The 17,477-nt window shown below is 42.5% G+C and overlaps 1 protein-coding gene across 7 annotated transcripts in view; it reads right to left on the reverse strand.

Moving 5' to 3' along the window:
* ST7 (suppression of tumorigenicity 7) overlaps positions 1-17,175 on the reverse strand; it is a 255,129-nt gene extending 237,954 nt beyond the window's left edge. For 3 of the 7 annotated variants that reach the window (XM_033428238.2, XM_004269854.3, XM_033428239.2), the window contains exon 1: positions 16,913-17,071. In XM_033428238.2, coding sequence (XP_033284129.1) covers positions 16,913-17,063 — 151 coding nt within the window. In that variant the 5' untranslated portion in view covers positions 17,064-17,071. Of the gene's footprint in view, positions 1-16,912 lie in introns of all 7 variants that reach the window. The other 4 variants (XM_004269855.3, XM_004269853.3, XM_012533037.3 and 1 more) reach the window with 3 other exon arrangements.
* Positions 17,176-17,477: the final 302 nt, after the last annotated feature.

Raw genomic sequence — 17,477 nt, forward strand, 5'->3', positions numbered from 1 at the left:
CAATGGGAGACCCCAACAAGGGATTCAGAGCATGGGCAGGGAATGGGGGAAGGACATTCTTCCCCGGCTCCCAACGTACAGCTTCACCTCAGAGTCACAAGTTGGCCCTGGCTCTCTTCGGAAGGCCACAGCCTTCTGCAGGGCTATCTCTCCAAGTTCCAGTAACTGCTGCTTCCCCTTGTCCCTTCAGGCCTGCAGATGGTAATGGCTCCCTGCTGCTGCTAGCTCCAAAGTAGTACACTACCCTTTATTATCAATAAAATATCCTTTTTTATTTTCCTGCCCACATCTTTATTAAATTCTTCTCAGTTAACAATCTGAGTGTATGATATGTTTCCTGCTGGGACCTTCATTAACATAGTGCCCTTATCTCTGCCAGCAATAGTTATATTCATAATATACATCAAAGCATTTAATTCCCCCACTCAAAATCCTTACACAATGTTCTAGTCTAGGATCTAGTCTAGCCTTTTCTGAGAGGTAATTGGTCCATTCTATTTTTGGTCTCCTCTGTTGCCTTCCAAGATGCTGCATTCTAAGACATCGGAACTGGGATTCATCCTCACTAACCCCTGTGATAGCTGGGCCTCCAAGGAAAAGCAGGTCTGAAGGCATCAGAAGACCTCACACCTACAGATCAGGAAGCAGCCTTTCCCTTCCCTGGCAAGAGACATGCTGTTCCATGTATACTGACCCAGCCTCCCCGACCTACTGTTTCTCTCTTTGAAGACTGCCAACAGCCAGTAAGTGTACCTGTCTTACCAAAAGATGTGAGGATGGCCAGAAGGGGCGAAGGAATGACTCAACTAAGCTCTTGGCACCAAATACTAACCTTTCCCTGCTTACCTAACAGAATAAAATGTGTTGATGCTGAAGAATATAGCAAGTCACCGACCACTAGCCTGTCAAAGAGAATCCTGACATCGCCAGCCCATCTACTGAAACCGCAGCCTCAAGATTAAAACCTCATTACCATTCAGGATTTGGTGCCCCAGTCAGCTACACTCCAGATTAAAATCACTGCTCTAGGACCAAGCCAAGCAGGCACGATGGCCCTGATGTAGCTGCAGTGAGGACAACTGTGCAAAGGTATTTAAGGGGTGGGGGATGCGGGGGAGGGATTCACCAAAACTAAGCCGTGGGAGTTCTAAAAATCACACTTAAAAGTGAAAGAATCACACAGAAAAGACCTGAACATCTGAGTATCAAGTCACGTAAGAATGTGCTATTCTGGGGACCTCCCTGGCGGTCCAGTGGTTAGGACTCCGTGCTTCCACTGCAGGGGGCGCAGGTTCAGTTCCTGGTCGGGGAACCAAGAGCCCACGTGCTGTGCAGTGCAGCAAAAAAGAAAAAGTGCTATTCCAGCAGGAAAGGATATACCAATCCCTGATGAAGAGGCAGCTTTTCTCCCACCTGTAAAAGAAACATATTCCACATACTATTGTAGAACAGACCTGCCTTGGCAATACCAAGCCTTAGCAGTCCCACAGAAACCAGGAGTGCCTCAATGGCTGTCTCTTTGAAGGCCCTGCCTCCTTTCCATATTTTTTCTAAAGGATGCCTCCTGGCCATGGGGCTGCTGGGGCAAAAGGAAGAACTGGGCACACCCCTAGAGCCCCAAACCAGCCTTCCCTTCCTTGTGTGACAGCACAAAAGGCATTAATGGTGGCCTATGCATAGACGTCCTCACTCTGTCCACAGCCTGCCAAAGAAAATCCAAATCAATACTCTACCCAGACCTTCACTCCACCAGCCTCAAAATCCAAGAGACTCTCCTAGTCCACTGTCCCCAGGCTTTCTGTGATGCAGAATAAAAAAAATGGGCAGAGAAGCACTAGACCTAAGAGACAAGAGAGGACCTGAGACAGTAGAGAGAGAGAAAAGGGCTATTGAAGAGTCACTCTCTGCAATAAAACACTGAGGCTGAAGAGAGTAAGGAGAGTAAAAGTCCTGGCTGACTGGGAACAGGAGAAAGAACAAAGGGCAGGGTGATATATGAGGAACAGCAGACAAAGTAGACACTAGAAATGCACTGGGGTTATGCATTGTATCTCCATTAAGAACTAACAGTATAGAATGAAATTTCTTTCCACTCATTTTTGTTAGTTTTGTCAGTAATGGCCTGTGCTTCTCTAAAAACACCACCATTCTAGGACTAACCTGTCTGATCCAGCATAAATGGGATTATATGTATTGCGTTGGCCAAAAGTTGCATTTGTTTTTTTCCGTAAGATGGCTCTAGAAGCGCTTAGTTGTCTTTAACTTCATTCGAAACAATTTTGTTAGATTGTAAGTGACAGCTGTCATATCAGTGTGCATTTTAAAAAAAGACATCAAAATTGGTGAATTTTTGTGTAGCCATTTTAATATTGAAGATGGAAGGGAAAAAAGCAACATTTTCGGCATATTATGCTTTATTATTTCAAGAAAGGTAAAAACTCAACTGAAACACATAAATAGTTTTGTGCAGTGTTTGGAGAAGGTGCTGTGACTGATCAAACATGTCAAAAGGGGTTTGTGAAGTTTCGTGTTGGAGATTACCACTGGACAATGCTCCACAGACGGGTAGACCAGTTGAAGTTGACAGCGATCAAATCGAGACATTAATTGAGAACAATCAACATTATACCATGCGGGAGATAGCTGACATACTCAAAATATCCCGATCAAGTGCTGAAAATCATTTGCACCAGCTTGGTTATGTTAATCGCTTTGATGCTCGGGTTCCACATAAGTTAAGTGAAAAAAACCTCCTTGACCGTATTTCCACATGCAATTCTCTATTGAAACATAATGAAAATGTTCCGTTTTTAAAACAAATTGTGACGGGCGATAAAAAGTGGATACTGTACAATAATGTGGAATGGAAGAGACCGTGGGGCAAGCGAAATGAACCACCATCAACCACACCAAAGGCCAGTCTCATCCAAAGAAGGTGATGTTGTGTATATGGTGGGATTGGAAAGGAGTCCTCTATTATACAGAGCTCCTTCCAGAAAACCAAATGATTAATTCCAACAAATACTGCTCTCAATTAGACCAACTGAAAGCAGCACTTGACGAAAAGCGTCCAGAATTAGTCAACAGAAAACGTATACTCTTCCATCAGGATAACGCAAGGCTGCCTGTTTCTTTGCTGACCAGGCAAAAACTGTTACAGCTTGGCTGGGAAGTTCTGATTCATCCACTATATTCACCAGACATTGCACCTTCAGATATCCATTTATTTCGGTCTTTACAATATTCTCTTAACGGAGAAAATTTCAATTCCCTGAAAGACTGTAAAAGGCACCTGGACCAGTTCTTTGCTCAAAAAGATAAATAGTTTTGGGAAGATGGAATTACGAAGTTGCCTGAAAAATGGCAGAAGGTAGTGGAACAAAACGGTGAATACACTGTCCAATAAACTTCTTGGTGAAACTGAAAAATGTGTCTTTTTTTTTTTTTACTGAAAAGTCAAAGGAACTTTTTGGCCCACTCAATACAAGGCAGAAACTCTGTGGGTGCCTTTCTTCCTCCCCACGCCTCTCTCACCTGGATGGAGTCCACCGGTAAGCGCTGCCTCCAGATGGAGCAGTGCCAGTAAAGAGGAAGCACTCTTCCCAGAGGAACACCCCAGAAATCCGTTTACTGAAACTCACAACAGCAGCATATTCTGTAATAACCAGTCACATTTTCAAAAGAGTAGTTTGGAATACATAGCATATACCTGACTTACTAAATGGATTCAACAGAATTAGATTACTAAGTAGAAAGAAAACTGTAAATGCACCATGTCCACAGAATCATAATGTCAGAACTAAAAGGGTCTTTCAAAAACAGAGTATAGGGCTTCCCTGGTGGTGCAGTGGTTAAGAATCCGCCTGCCAGTGCAGGGGACACGGGTTCAAGCCCTGGTCCAGGAAGATCACATGTGCCGCGGGACAACTAAGCCCGTGCGCCACAACTACGGAGCCTGCACTCTAGAACCTGCGAGCCACAATTATTGAAGCCTGCACGCCTAGAGCCCGTGCTCCACAACAAGAGAAGCCACTGCAATGAGAAGCCCACGCATGGCAATGAAGAGTAGCCCCCGCTCACCGCAACTAGAGAAAGCCCCCGTGCAGCAACAAAGACCCAACACAGCCAAAAATAAATTTTAAAAATAAATAATTAAAAAAAGAGTATAGACATTTTTAATATTCTTCAGAATATCTGACATCATGTAAGCAAAAGAATAGAAATTGGTTGCCAGAGTTTGTAACTAATTACAACCATCATAATCTCATATTCCAAATTTTTGTTTTCATCACAAAAAGATTTTATTATTCTTATTAACTGACTTTATAGTGGAAGAAAAACTAATCTTTAAAAACAAGTATATAGTAAATATTTTGAACAGACATATACAATTAGAAATGCAAATTAAAATAACAATATGTCATTTGGCATGCATCAAACTAGCAAAAATGTTGAAGTCTGGTAACATCAAGATCTTGAAGATGCTGAGAAATAGAAGCTTGCATACATGACTGGTAGAGTATATAATGGTACAACCATTGTAGTAAACTGAATCATGGGTCATAATTCTTCATACCCTCCTTGTATTGGAATTATGATCCACAACTTTTCCAGATGGCTCTGCAGAATAAGCAGAGTATACTTCCCTACCCCCACAGATGTTGGGCTTATGACTTGCTCTCACCAATGGAAAGTAGGCAGAAGTGACAGAGAAGGAGACAGTAGGCCAGTTCTAGATATGACCCACATGAGGTTTTACATATTTCCACTTACCTTCTTTTTGCTCTTGCCATGTTGCATGAGAAGATTGGGTAGCTATTTGTCCAACAGAATGAGAGACATGGAGCAGACCTGAATCCAACCTTAACCTAACCTGGAGCCTGGAGCCTGGAGCCCGATGTCTGGAGTCAGGAATCCAGCCAAGCACATTTGAGTTGCAACAGGGAAAAATAAACACTTATTGTTTTTTTGGTTTGTTTTTGGTTTTGTTTTTTTCTTTGCTGTACGCAGGCCTCTCACTGTTGTGGCCTCTCCCATTGCTGAGCACAGGCTCCGGACATGCAGGCTCAGCGGCCATGGCTCACGGGCCCAGCCGCTCCGCGGCATGTGGGATCTTCCCGGAACGGGGCATGAACCCGCATCCCCTGCATTGGCAGGCGGACTCTCAACCACTGTGCCACCAGGGAAGCCCCGAACACTTGTTGTTTTAAGCCACTAAGTTTTAAAGTGTTTTTTTGTTTTGTTTTGTTTTGTTTTATGTAGCATTACTGCAGCAATCTCTGACTAATACAATCATATGTAAATTAATCTGGAAATATCCAATAAAACTGAAGATGCTGATATGGCTAAGGAAGGGACACTTCCAAATATATGCCCTACAGCAGTGGTTCTCAGTCCAATCAGATCTAACACCTTTTATAAAAACTAATTTTAAACACCCTCTTTCTATCCTATAACAAACTTAATAATCTACCTACTCTCACACATAAATTTCAAAAATAACCAATATAATATCCTAACTCTAATATAAAGAAGAAGTAAACAGAACACAATTTGTAATCAAGGGCAGGATAAGGGATAAGGCGAGCAAGGCACCTAGGGTATAAAATTTAAGGCAAAGTCATGCAAATGCTGAAGCTGCACCTGCAGGACTGAGAGAGTAGCTCCTTAAATTCTGCACCCAGGCACCTCACATGCCTCACTCTGGCCCTGTTTAAAATAATACAATTGTATTCAGAATGCAGATGTTTTCATGACTTTGGTAAAACATTTAATGAAGTAGACAGACACTTGTACCCTTACATAGCATCACCATGAATACAACAACTACCAATGCAGGCCGATACAAGTATGTCACATTAGCGACTCAGATACTACAAATGGTATTGCTATTGGAGTCCTGAGTTTCCAAAATGGTGAACAATTCTCGGTGAAGTTCTTCCTTGCTATAGCAAGCTCTGAATAAACAGCCTTTACTTATTCCTTTTGGGTGGTCTCTGTTTATTTTTACAAAGGGAAGCAAAACTTCACTCCAGAAGCATGGGCTGTGCAAAGTGACTTCCATTTTAATAGTACAGTATTTGAAGGGGAGAGGGGAGTAGCTTTACAGTGTAGAACTTGACAAACACTAAACCACCTCAGTCAGGTGATCAAGGTCAACATCAACAGTGACAAATCAAATTGACGGTATGTACCCATGATATGTAATGAAAATGGCGTTTTACCTCTGCGGTCCTCCCTCCCCAAATCCATAATCCCAGAAAAATCATGAGAAAAACTCCTGACATATCCCAGTTCAGGAAGAGTCTACAAAACACCTAACCAATACTCCTCAAAACTATCAAGGTCATCAAAAACCAGAAAAATATGAAACCCTGTCACAGCCAAAAGAAGTCTAAGGAGACATGACAACAATGTAGTGTGGTATACTGGATGGAATCCTGGAACATAGTAAAAGGACATTTGGTAAAAACTAAGGAAATCTGAATGATGTATAGACTTCAATTAAAAATGATGTGTCACAAATGAATTTATCTATGAAACAGAAACAGACTCACAGCCATAGAGAACAGACTTGTGATTGCCATGGGGAAGGGGAGGTGCAGGAGGGATGGACTGGGAGTTTGGGATTAGCAAATGCTAACTATTACATATATATATTCATATATATATATCTGAATCATTTGCTGTAAACCAGAAACTAACACAACATTGTAAATCAACTATACTTCAATAAAATAATTTTTTAAAAATGATGTGTCAATATTGGTTCCTTAATTGAAACAAATGTACCATAATAATGTAAGATATTAGTAATAGGGGAAACTGGATGTTAGGTATATGGGAACTCTCTGTAGTATTTTAGTAATCTTCTGTAAATCTAAAAGGATTCTACAAAATATAGTTTGTATATTTATGTTAAAAATAGAGAAATAGGGCTTCTCTGGTGGCGCAGTGGTTGAGAGTCCACCTGCCGATGTAGGGGACGTGGGTTCATGCCTCGGTCCGAGAATATCCCACATGCCGCGGAGCGGCTGGGCCCGTGAGCCATGGCCGCTGAGCCTGCGCGTCCGGAGCCTGTGCTCCGCAATGGGAGAGGCCACAACAGTGAGAGGCCCGTGTACCACAAAAATGAAAAAAAAAAAAAGATTAATCTATGCTACTGTTTTTCTTGAATGATATCCCGCATGACTGCTCCTGTCTACAATTAATTTTCTGCCCTTTCGGAAAAGCACTGTTTTAGGATAATTAATTCACTTGAAAACTGACAAGTAACAATATAATTTGGGGGTTTTAAAAATCTTGTTAAAAGTTCATTATATTTTCAGTAAATCATAGAACTATTTTAACATTCGTCTATCCAACTCAAGGGCAGAACATCAAAAATCAATTATCAAACTAACCACTGTGTGCTATTCCTAATATGTTTGCTTCCTCCTTTGTCTCTCCTAAATTCATTTTTCATTATAAGATTTAAATTTAAAAACTCCCAAAAAAACAGAAGATGGTTTCACAGGTGAATTCTACCAAACATTTAGAGAAGAGTTAACACCTATCCTCCTCAAACTATTCCAAAAACCTGCAGAGCAAGGAACACTTCCAAACTCATTCTTTGAGGCCAACATCACCCTGACACCAAAACCATACAAAGGAGATTGGTTCAAGATGGCGGAGTAGAAGGACATGCTCTCAGTCCCTCTTGCGAGAACACCGGAATCACAACTAACTGCTGAACAATCATTGACAGGAAGACACTGGAACTCACCAAAAAAGATACCCCACATCCAAAGTGAAGGAGAAGCCACAATGAGATGGTAGGAGGGGCGCAATCACAGTAAAATCAAATCCCATAACTGCTGGGTGGGTGACTCACAAACTGGAGAACACTTATACCACAGAAGTCCACACACTGGAGTGAAGGTTCTGAGCCCCATGTCAGGCTTACGAATCTTGGGGTCTGGCAACAGGAGGAGGAATTCCTAGAGAATCAGACTTTGAAGGCTAGCGGGATTTGATTGCAGGACTTAGACAGGACTGGGGGAAAAAGAGACTCCACTCTCGGAGGGCACACACAAAGTAGTGTGCACATCGGGACCCAGGGGAAGGAGCAGTGACCCCACAGAGACTGAACCAGACCTACCTACCAGTGTCGGAGGGTCTCCTGCAGAGGCGGAGGGTGGCTCGGTCTCACCGTGAGGACAAGGACACTGGTAGCAGAAGTTCTGGGAAGTACTCCTTGGCGTGAGCCCTCCCAAAGCCGGTCACTAGCCCCACCAAAGAGCCTGGGTAGGCTCCAGTGTTGGGTCGTCTCAGGCCAAACAACCAGTAGGGAGGGGACCCAGCCCCACCCATTAGCAGACAAGCGGATTAAAGTTTTACTGAGCTCTGCTCACCAGAGCAACAGCCAGCTCTACCCACCACCAGTCCCTCCCATCACGAAACTTACACAAGCCTCTTAGATAGCCTCATCCACTAGAGGACAGACAACAGAAGCAAGAATTACAATCCTGCAGCCTGTGGGGAAAAAACCACATTCACAGAAAGACAAACAAGATGAAAAGGCAGAGGGCTATGTACCAGATGAAGGAACAAGATAACACTCCAGAAAAACAACTAAATGAAGTAGAGATAGGCAACCTTCCAGAAAAAGAATTCAGAATAATGATAGTGAAGATGATCCAAGACCTCAGAAAAAGAATGGAGACAAAGATCAAGAAGATGCAAGAAATGTTTAACAAAGATCTAGAAGAATTAAAGAACAAACAAACAGAGATGGACAGTACAATAACTGAAATGAAAAATACACTAGAAGGAATCAATAGCAAAATAAATGAGGCAGAAGAACGGATAAGTGACCGGAAGACAGAATGGTGGAATTCACTGCTGCCAGAACAGAATAAAGAAAAAAGAATGAAAATAAATGAAGACAGCCTAAGAGACCTCTGGGAAAACAGTAAATGCAACAATATTCGCATTATAAGGGTCCCAGAAGGAGAAGAGAGAGAGAAATGACCAGAGAAAATATTTGAAGAGATTATAGTCAAAAACTTCCCTAAAATGGGAAAGGAAATAGCCACACACGTCCAGGAAGTGCAGAGAGTCCCATACAGGATAAACCTAAGGAGAAACATGCCGAGACACATAGTAATCAAACTGGCAAAAATTAAAGACAAAGAAAAATTATTGAAAGCAGCAAGGGAAGAGTGACAAATAATATACAGGGGAACCCCCATAAGGTTAACAGCTGATTTCTCAGCAGAACCTTTACAAGCCAGAAGGGAGTTGCATGATATACTAAAGTGATGAAAGGGAAGAACCTACAACCTACAACCAAGATTACTCTACCCAGCAAGGATCTCATTCAGATTCGATGGAGAAATCAAAAGCTTTACAGACAAGCAAAAGCTAAGAGATATCAGCACTACCAAACCAGCTCTACAACAAATGCTAAAGGAACTTCTCTAAGTGGGAAACACAAGAGAAGAAGAGGACCTACAAAAACAAACCCAAAACAATTAAGAAAATGGTCATAGGAACATACATATCGATAATTAAACGTGAATGGATTAAATGCTCCAAGCAAAAGACACAGGCATGCTGAATGGAAACAAAAACAAGATCCATATATATGCTGCCTACAAGAGACCCACTTCAGACCTAGGGACACAGACAGACTGAAAGTGAGGGGATGGAAAAAGATACTCCATGCAAATGGAAATCAAAAGAAAGCTGGAGTAGCAATACTCATATCAGATAAAATAGACATTAAAATAAAGAACGTTACAAAAGACAAGGAAGGACACTACATAATGATCAAGGGGTCAATCCAAGAAGAAGATATAACAATTATAAATATATATGCACCCAAAATAGGAGCACCTCAATACATAAGGCAACTGCTAACAGCTATAAAAGTGGAAATCAACAGTAACACAATAATAGTGCAGGACTTTAACAACTCACTTACACCAATGGACAGATCATCCAAACAGAAAATTAATCAGGAAACACAAGCATTAAATGACACAATAGACCAGATATATTTAATTGATATTTATAGGACATTCCATCCAAAAACAACAGAACACACTTTCTTCTCAAGTGCACATGGAACATTCTCCAGGATAGATCACATCTTGGGTCACAAATCAAGCCTCAGTAAATTTAAGAAAATTGAAATCATATCAAGCATCTTTTCTGACCACAAAGCTAGGAGATTAGAAATCAACTACAGGGAAAAAAATGTAAAAAACACAAACACAGGGAGGCTAAACAACACTTTACTAAATAACCAAGAGATCACTGAAGAAATCAAAGAGGAAATCAAAAAATACCTACTGACAAATGACAATGAAAACATGATGGTCCAAAAGCTATGGGATGCGGCAAAAGCAGTTCTAAGAGGGAAGTTTATAGCTATACAAGCCTACCTCAAGAAACAAGAAAAATCTCAAATAAACAATCTAACCTTACACCTAAAGGAACTAGAGAAAGAAGAATAAACAAAACCCAAAGTTAGCAGAAGGAAAGAAATCATAAAGATCAGAGCAGAAATAAATGAAATAGAAACAAAGAAAACAATAGCAAAGATCAATAAAACTAAAAGCTGGTTCTTTGAGAAGATAAACAAAATTGATAAACCATTAGCCAGACTCATCAAGGAAAAGAGGGAGAGGACTCAAATCAATAAAATTAGAAATGAAAAAGGAGAAGTTACAACAGACACCACAGAAATACAAAGCATCCTGAGAGACTACTACAAGCAACTCTATGCCAATAAAATGGACAACCTGGAAGAAATGGACAAATTCTTAGAAAGGTATAACCTTCCAAGACTGAACCAGGAAGAAATAGAAAATATGAACAGACCAATCACAAATAATGAAATTGAAACTGTGATTAAAAATCTTCCAACAAAGAAAAGTCCAGGACCACCTGGCTTCACAGGTGAATTCTATCAAACATTTAGAGAAGAGCTAACACCCATCCTTCTCAAACTCTTCCAAAAAACTGCAGAGGAAGGAACACTCCCAAACTCATTCTATGAGGTATCACCCTGATACCAAAACCAGACAAGGACACTACAAAAAAAGAAAATTACAGACCAATATCACTGATGAATATAGATGCAAAAATCCTCAACAAAATACTAGAAAACTGAATCCACCAACACATTAAAAGGATCATACACCATGATCAAGTGGGATTTATCCCAGGGATGCAAGGATTCTTCAATATATGCAAATCAATCAATGTGATAAACCATATTAACAAATTGAAGAATAAAACCATATGATCATCTTAATAGATGCAGAAAAAGGTTTTGACAAAATTCGACATTCATTTATGATAAATCTCTCCAGAAAGTGGGCAAAGAGGGAACATACTTCAACACAATAAAGGCCATATATGACAAACCCACAGCAAACATCATTCTCAATGGTAAAAAACTAAAAGCATTTCTTCTAAGATCAGGAATAAGACAAGGATGTCCACTCTCACCACTATTATTCAACATAGTTTTGGACGTCCTAGCCATGGCAAACAGAGAAGAAAAAGAAATAAAAGGAATCCAAATTGGAAAATATGAAGTAAAACTGTCACTGTTTGCAGATGACATGATACTATACATAGAGAATCCTAAAGATGCCACAAGAAAACTGCTAGAGCTAATCAATGAATTTGGTAAAGCAGCAGGATACAAAATTAATGCACAGAAATCTCTTGCATTCCTATACACTAATGATGAAAAATCTGAAAGAGAAATTAAGGAAACACTCCCATTTACCACTGCAACAAAAAGGATAAAATACCTAGGAATAAACCTATCTAGGGAGACAAAAGACCTGTATGCAGAAAACTATAAGACACTGATGAAGGAAATTAAAGATGATATGAACAGATGAAGAGATATACCATATTCTTCGATTGGAAGAATCAATATTGTGAAAATGATTATACTACCCAAAGCAATCTACATATTCAATGCAATCCCTATCAAATTACCAATGGCATTTTTTACAGAACTAGAACAAAAAATCTTAAAATTTGTATGGAGACACAAAAGACCCCAAATAGCCAAAGCAGTCTTGAGGGAAAAAAACGGAGCTGGAGGAATCAGACTCCCTCACTTCAGACTATACTACAAAGCTACAGTAATCAAGATAATATGGTACTGGCACAAAAACAGAAATATAGATCAATGGAACAAGATAGAAAGCCCAGAGATAAACCCACACACCTATGGTCAACTAATCTATGACAAAGGAGGCAAGGATATATAATGGAGAAAAGACAGTCTCTTCAATAAGTGGTGCTGGGAAAACTGGACAGCTACATGTAAAAGAATGAAATTAGAACACTCCCCAACACCATACACAAAAATAAACTCAAAATGGATTACAGACTTAAATGTAAGACTGGGCTCTATAAAACTCTTAGAGGAACACATAGGAAGAACACTCTTTGACATAAATCACAGCAAGATCTTTTTTGATCCACCTCCTAGAGTAATGGAAATAAAAACAAAAATAAACAAATGGAACCTAATGAAACTTCAAAGCTTTTGCACAGCAAAGGAAACCATAAAGAAGACAAAAAGACAGCCCTCACAATGGGAGAAAATAGTTGCAAACGAATCAATGGACAAAGGAGTAACCTCCAAAATATATAAATTTGCAGCTCAATACTAAAAAGAAATGCAGCTCAATATTAAAAAAACAAACAACCCAATCCAAAAATGGGCAGAAGACCTAAATAGACATTTCTCCAAAGAAGACATACAGATGGCCAAGAAGCACATGAAAAGCTGCTCAACATCACTAATTATTAGAGAAATGCAAATCAAAACTACAATGAGGTATCACCTCACACCTGTCAGAATGGCCATCATCAGAAAATCTACAAACAACAAATGCGGAGAGGGAGTGGAGAAAAGGGAACCCTCTTGCACTGTTGGTGGGAATGTAAATTGATACAACCACTATGGAGAACAGTATGGAGGTTCCTTAAAAAAACGAAAAATAGAACTACCACATGACTCAGCAATCCCACTACTGGGCATATACCCAAAGAAAAGCATAATTCAAAAAGACACATGCACCCCAATGTTCATTGCAGCACTATTTACAATAGCCAGGACATGGAAGCAACCTAAATGCCCATCAACAGACAAATGGATAAAGAAGATGTGGTACATATATACAATGGAATATTACTCAGCCATAAAAAGGAACAAAACTGGGTCATTTGTAGAGACGTGGATGCATCTAGAGACTGTCATACAGAGTGAAGTAAGTCAGAAAGAGAAAAACAAATACCGTATATTAACGCATATATGTGGAACCTAGAAAAATGGTACAGATGAACCGTTTTGCAGGGCAGAAATTGAGACACAGATGTAGAGGACAAGCGTATGGACACCAAGGGGGGAAAGCAGCAGGGGGTGGTGGTGGTGGTGGTGTGATGAATTGGGAGATTGGGATTGACATGTATACACTGATGTGTATAAAATTGATGACTAATAAGAACCTGCTGTATAAAAAAATAAATAGAATTAAGTTCAAAAATTAAAAAAAAAATAAGAAAACCATACAAAGATATCACAAAAAAAGGAAATTACAGGCCAATATCACTGATGAACATAGACGCAAAAAATCCTCAACAAAATACTAGCAAACCAAATCCAACAATACATTAAAAGGATCATACACCATGATCAGGTAGAATTTATCCCAGGAATGCAAGAATTTTTCAATATCTGCAAATCAGTCAATAGTGTCAGCTTCCCTAAGGAAGGAGGCCTGGGCCACCCACAGCTTCCTAAAAGCAGCTCTAGATTCAACAGCCTCTCCAGGGACATGTGCTTTCACCATCACAGGAAGAGGCAAGCACCATAGCACTTAGGAACAGCAAAATTAGTTCCATTAGAACCCATTTAGATCTCCCTGAAAGGACAAGTTCCACCATAGGAGGGTCCAATGTCCCCTTCTCCCCTTACCTTCTCACAGAAGTGGCAGAGAGAGATGTACTCTCTGTGTGCTTCTCCTTTACCTTCTTTTATGACTAAAATATAGGTAAAACCACACTGAAAACAGAAGTCCAGCATCACTGGGATAAATAGTCTCAGGTTCCCTCTATCGTGTGTCAGATGAGATTCAGCCCAGACGGCCTGAATCTCATACCTCGTCTTCATATTTCCTCTATCTCTTAGAAGCCCAAATGAGAAATGACCCTAATGCAAATTAACAAAGGTGTTTGTGAGAAATACTAGATTTAAAGTTGCTGGGAGAGGACCTAACAATTTTCTTCCTTAAAAATTACACATATTGGGACTTCCCTGGTGGTGCAGTGGTCAAGACTTCGCACTCCCAATGCAGGGGGCCCGGGTTCGATCCCTGGTCGGGGACTAAATCCCGAAGGCTGCAACTAAAAGATTCCCTCATGCCCCAACTAAAGATTCCGCATGCCACAACTAAAGATCCCTCATGTGGCAAAGAAGATCCCAAGACCCGCAACTAAGACCCGGGGAGGCCAAATAAATAAATATATATTTTTTAAAATTACACATATTACCAGTAGGTATTTTGCTTCTTGCCTGTTCTGTATGAAGCATTGGTATGTGGCACGTATGGGCACATGCACACATATACACACGTAGATTATTTAACCTACTTTAAGAAAATGTAGTATTACAAATGTGTGTTCTGAAATAAAAATTTTAAATGTGTATTAAATGAGAAACGTTCACAATTTTTAAACCTTACAATGAATTTTTTGGGAGAAAAAAATTAAACCCACTTACCAATAAATAGAAGACTCCATGGCCTCATATATTCAAGCAACTTCTAAAGATAACAAAACTTTGGGGACTTTCCCAGTGGTCCAGTGGTTAAGACCCTGCCTTCCAATGCAGGGCACCCGGTTTCCATCCCTGATTGGGGAACTAAGATCCCACATGGAACTAAGACCCCACATGTCGTGAGGTGAAGGTATCTTAGAGATATATTTGCCAAAGGCAAGGAAACCAAAAGCAAGGAAGAATACTCTGATAAGCAACCACTCTAACAGATGGAAAAGCCAGAAAGCCATCATCACTAGGATGACTGCATCCAAGGGCTGAGCAGCTCCTATAAAAATGGCAAGATGATTCTAGGGTGCAGAGTCCTATCTGCACCCCAGGAGTACCTTCCCAAGGGATACTATGAAACAAATGTGAATATGAACATGAGTTCAAGTTAAAGAAATCAAGGTATATGAGGCTTAGTATTTAAGAGCACAAGTAGGGGCTCCCCTGGTGGCGTAGTGGTTAAGAATCCGCCTGCCAATGCAGGGGACATGGGTTCAAGCCCTGCTCCGGGAAGATCCCACATGCCGCAGAGCAACTAAGCCTGTGCGCCACAACTACTGAGCCTACGATCTAGAGCCCGCGCGCCACAACTACTGAACCCGCGTGCCACAGCTACTGAGGCCCGCACACCTAGAGCCCGTGCTCTGCAACAAGAGAAGCCACCGCAATGAGAAGCCCGCACACCACAAAGAGTTGCCCCCGCTCACCGCAACTAGAGAAAGCCCACGCGCAGCAACAAAGACCCAATGCAGCCAAAAATAAATAAATTTAAAAAATAAATAAAAGCACAAGTACCTAACAAAATGACTACATTATCTCAAACATTCTAAAAATTGTTTTAGTGCAGTTAACAACACAGAGGAAAATGCATTTCCAGACCCCTGACTCCCGGACTATGTAAATCACACATTAGGTAGAATACATACGCATTCATTCAAGAATGTAAGGATTTCCCAAATTACTGTGAAATTTTAAAAAAGAAAAGACCTTTCTAACGAGTCGCACAACTATTTCCAGACTTCAAGAACTGTAACCCTTCCTGCAAAATATACTTTGCGTTTTTGATTTGTCTCCGGAGTGTCACTGTTGGTGTGAGTTTTCTCTCTGGTTGTTTTCTAATGATTCAGTTGTCTGACTGCAAGTTTAAGATCCTGTTTAATTACCTTCTGCACTTACGACCGTGGAGAGGACACACGGCGGGGCTCACTTCTTAGCATGTGGAGCTTTTTCTAAGATTCTGAACGTGACTAGTTATCAACGCCTTATGCAGACGGGGAGAAGGGAGAGAGAAGGGCTAAGACCATTTAAAACCATCATAAATTCCAGATTTCCTATCTCTCCTTTTGTCCCTTTGACATTCCGTCTGGTAACCTGACACGTCATCCATAGCCCTGATAGTACTTTCGAGAAACCCTCTCCCCATCTAAAAGAGACGCCTCTTCGCCCGCAACTCAGGGGGCTCACAGGCGGGCAGTCCCGGCCCCAGGTGCGGGGTCGACTCCTTCTGGGAGCTTCGCCGCTGGGCACCCCTGAGCAGTACCCTCACGGGGGCGCCCGCGACCGGCCGAGTCGCGCCGGGATCTGGAGGCACGCCTCGTTCGACTACACTTCGGACGCTCTGCACCCGCAGCCGACAGCGTGTGAGGAAGGACACGGTACAAATCTGAGGAGCCCTCGGGGTTCACGCGCAGACAGCCAAGTGGGCTTACGCGAGGACTCCCTCCCTCCCGACCTCCGTCTCCTCTGTCGCCGCCCGACGAGCACGTTGGGCGCAGGAGCGGCAGCCGCCGGTCAGGCCCGCCTGCCGGCGCGGCTCCTCCTCCGCGGGGTCGCCGGGCCGCGGAGCCGCGAAGGCCGCCAGCCGCCTTCGCACAACCCCGTCTACCCCGCCAGCCGAGGCGCCGCGTCCTTGGCGGGTGGCCGCGGGCATCCGGTGCGCGGAACCCGGCGCGTCCTCGAGCGCGCGCCCGGCCGCCCCCGCTGGCCGCGGCCCCGGGCGAGTTGCACTAACTTTCCGGGGCGGGGGAGGGGCGAGCGCAGCGGGCCCGGCTGCCCGGGCCTTACCTGTGCTCAAATTGTCGTTGATTTTCAAGGGCACCCGCAGGATGTAGACCAGGAAGAGGACGATGAAGAACCATACGGTCCAGAGATAAGTCCAAGACCAAACCATGCAGGACTTGAGCTGCTCCAGAAAGCCCGTGCCCGCTTCAGCCATTTTTCCGGCGCTGCTCTCTGCTGCCGCGGCTCTCGGTGTCTGCAGGGATGATTCACCGGCCCGGAGGCGCCGCTCGCGCCGCCGCCGCCGCCGTCGCCGCCGCCGCGGCCCCGGCGCCCCCGGAGCTCGCCCGCCGCCCGCCCGGGCCGCGGGCGCGGCGGGAAATCGCGCGCGAGTCGCGGGCGCGCTTGCCTTTTTTTCCCAGCCTTAATGCTAACTCTCTGAAGGCCCCTACAAGTGGCCTTCGTGGAAGGATCACGTGGCCCTTGCCCCTCACGTTCTGATGCCATTTATATTATGCTAATACTTAGAAAGACAAGCCAAGTGGCGCGCTGAGGGAAACTCTTGACATATGTTGAGGTTTCCTGTACGTCAGGCACTGTTCCAAGGTCTGTATAATCTCACCTAATTCCT

This window comes from Orcinus orca, chromosome 9 (genome assembly GCF_937001465.1).
Source record: "Orcinus orca chromosome 9, mOrcOrc1.1, whole genome shotgun sequence".
Lineage (NCBI taxonomy): Eukaryota > Metazoa > Chordata > Mammalia > Artiodactyla > Delphinidae > Orcinus > Orcinus orca.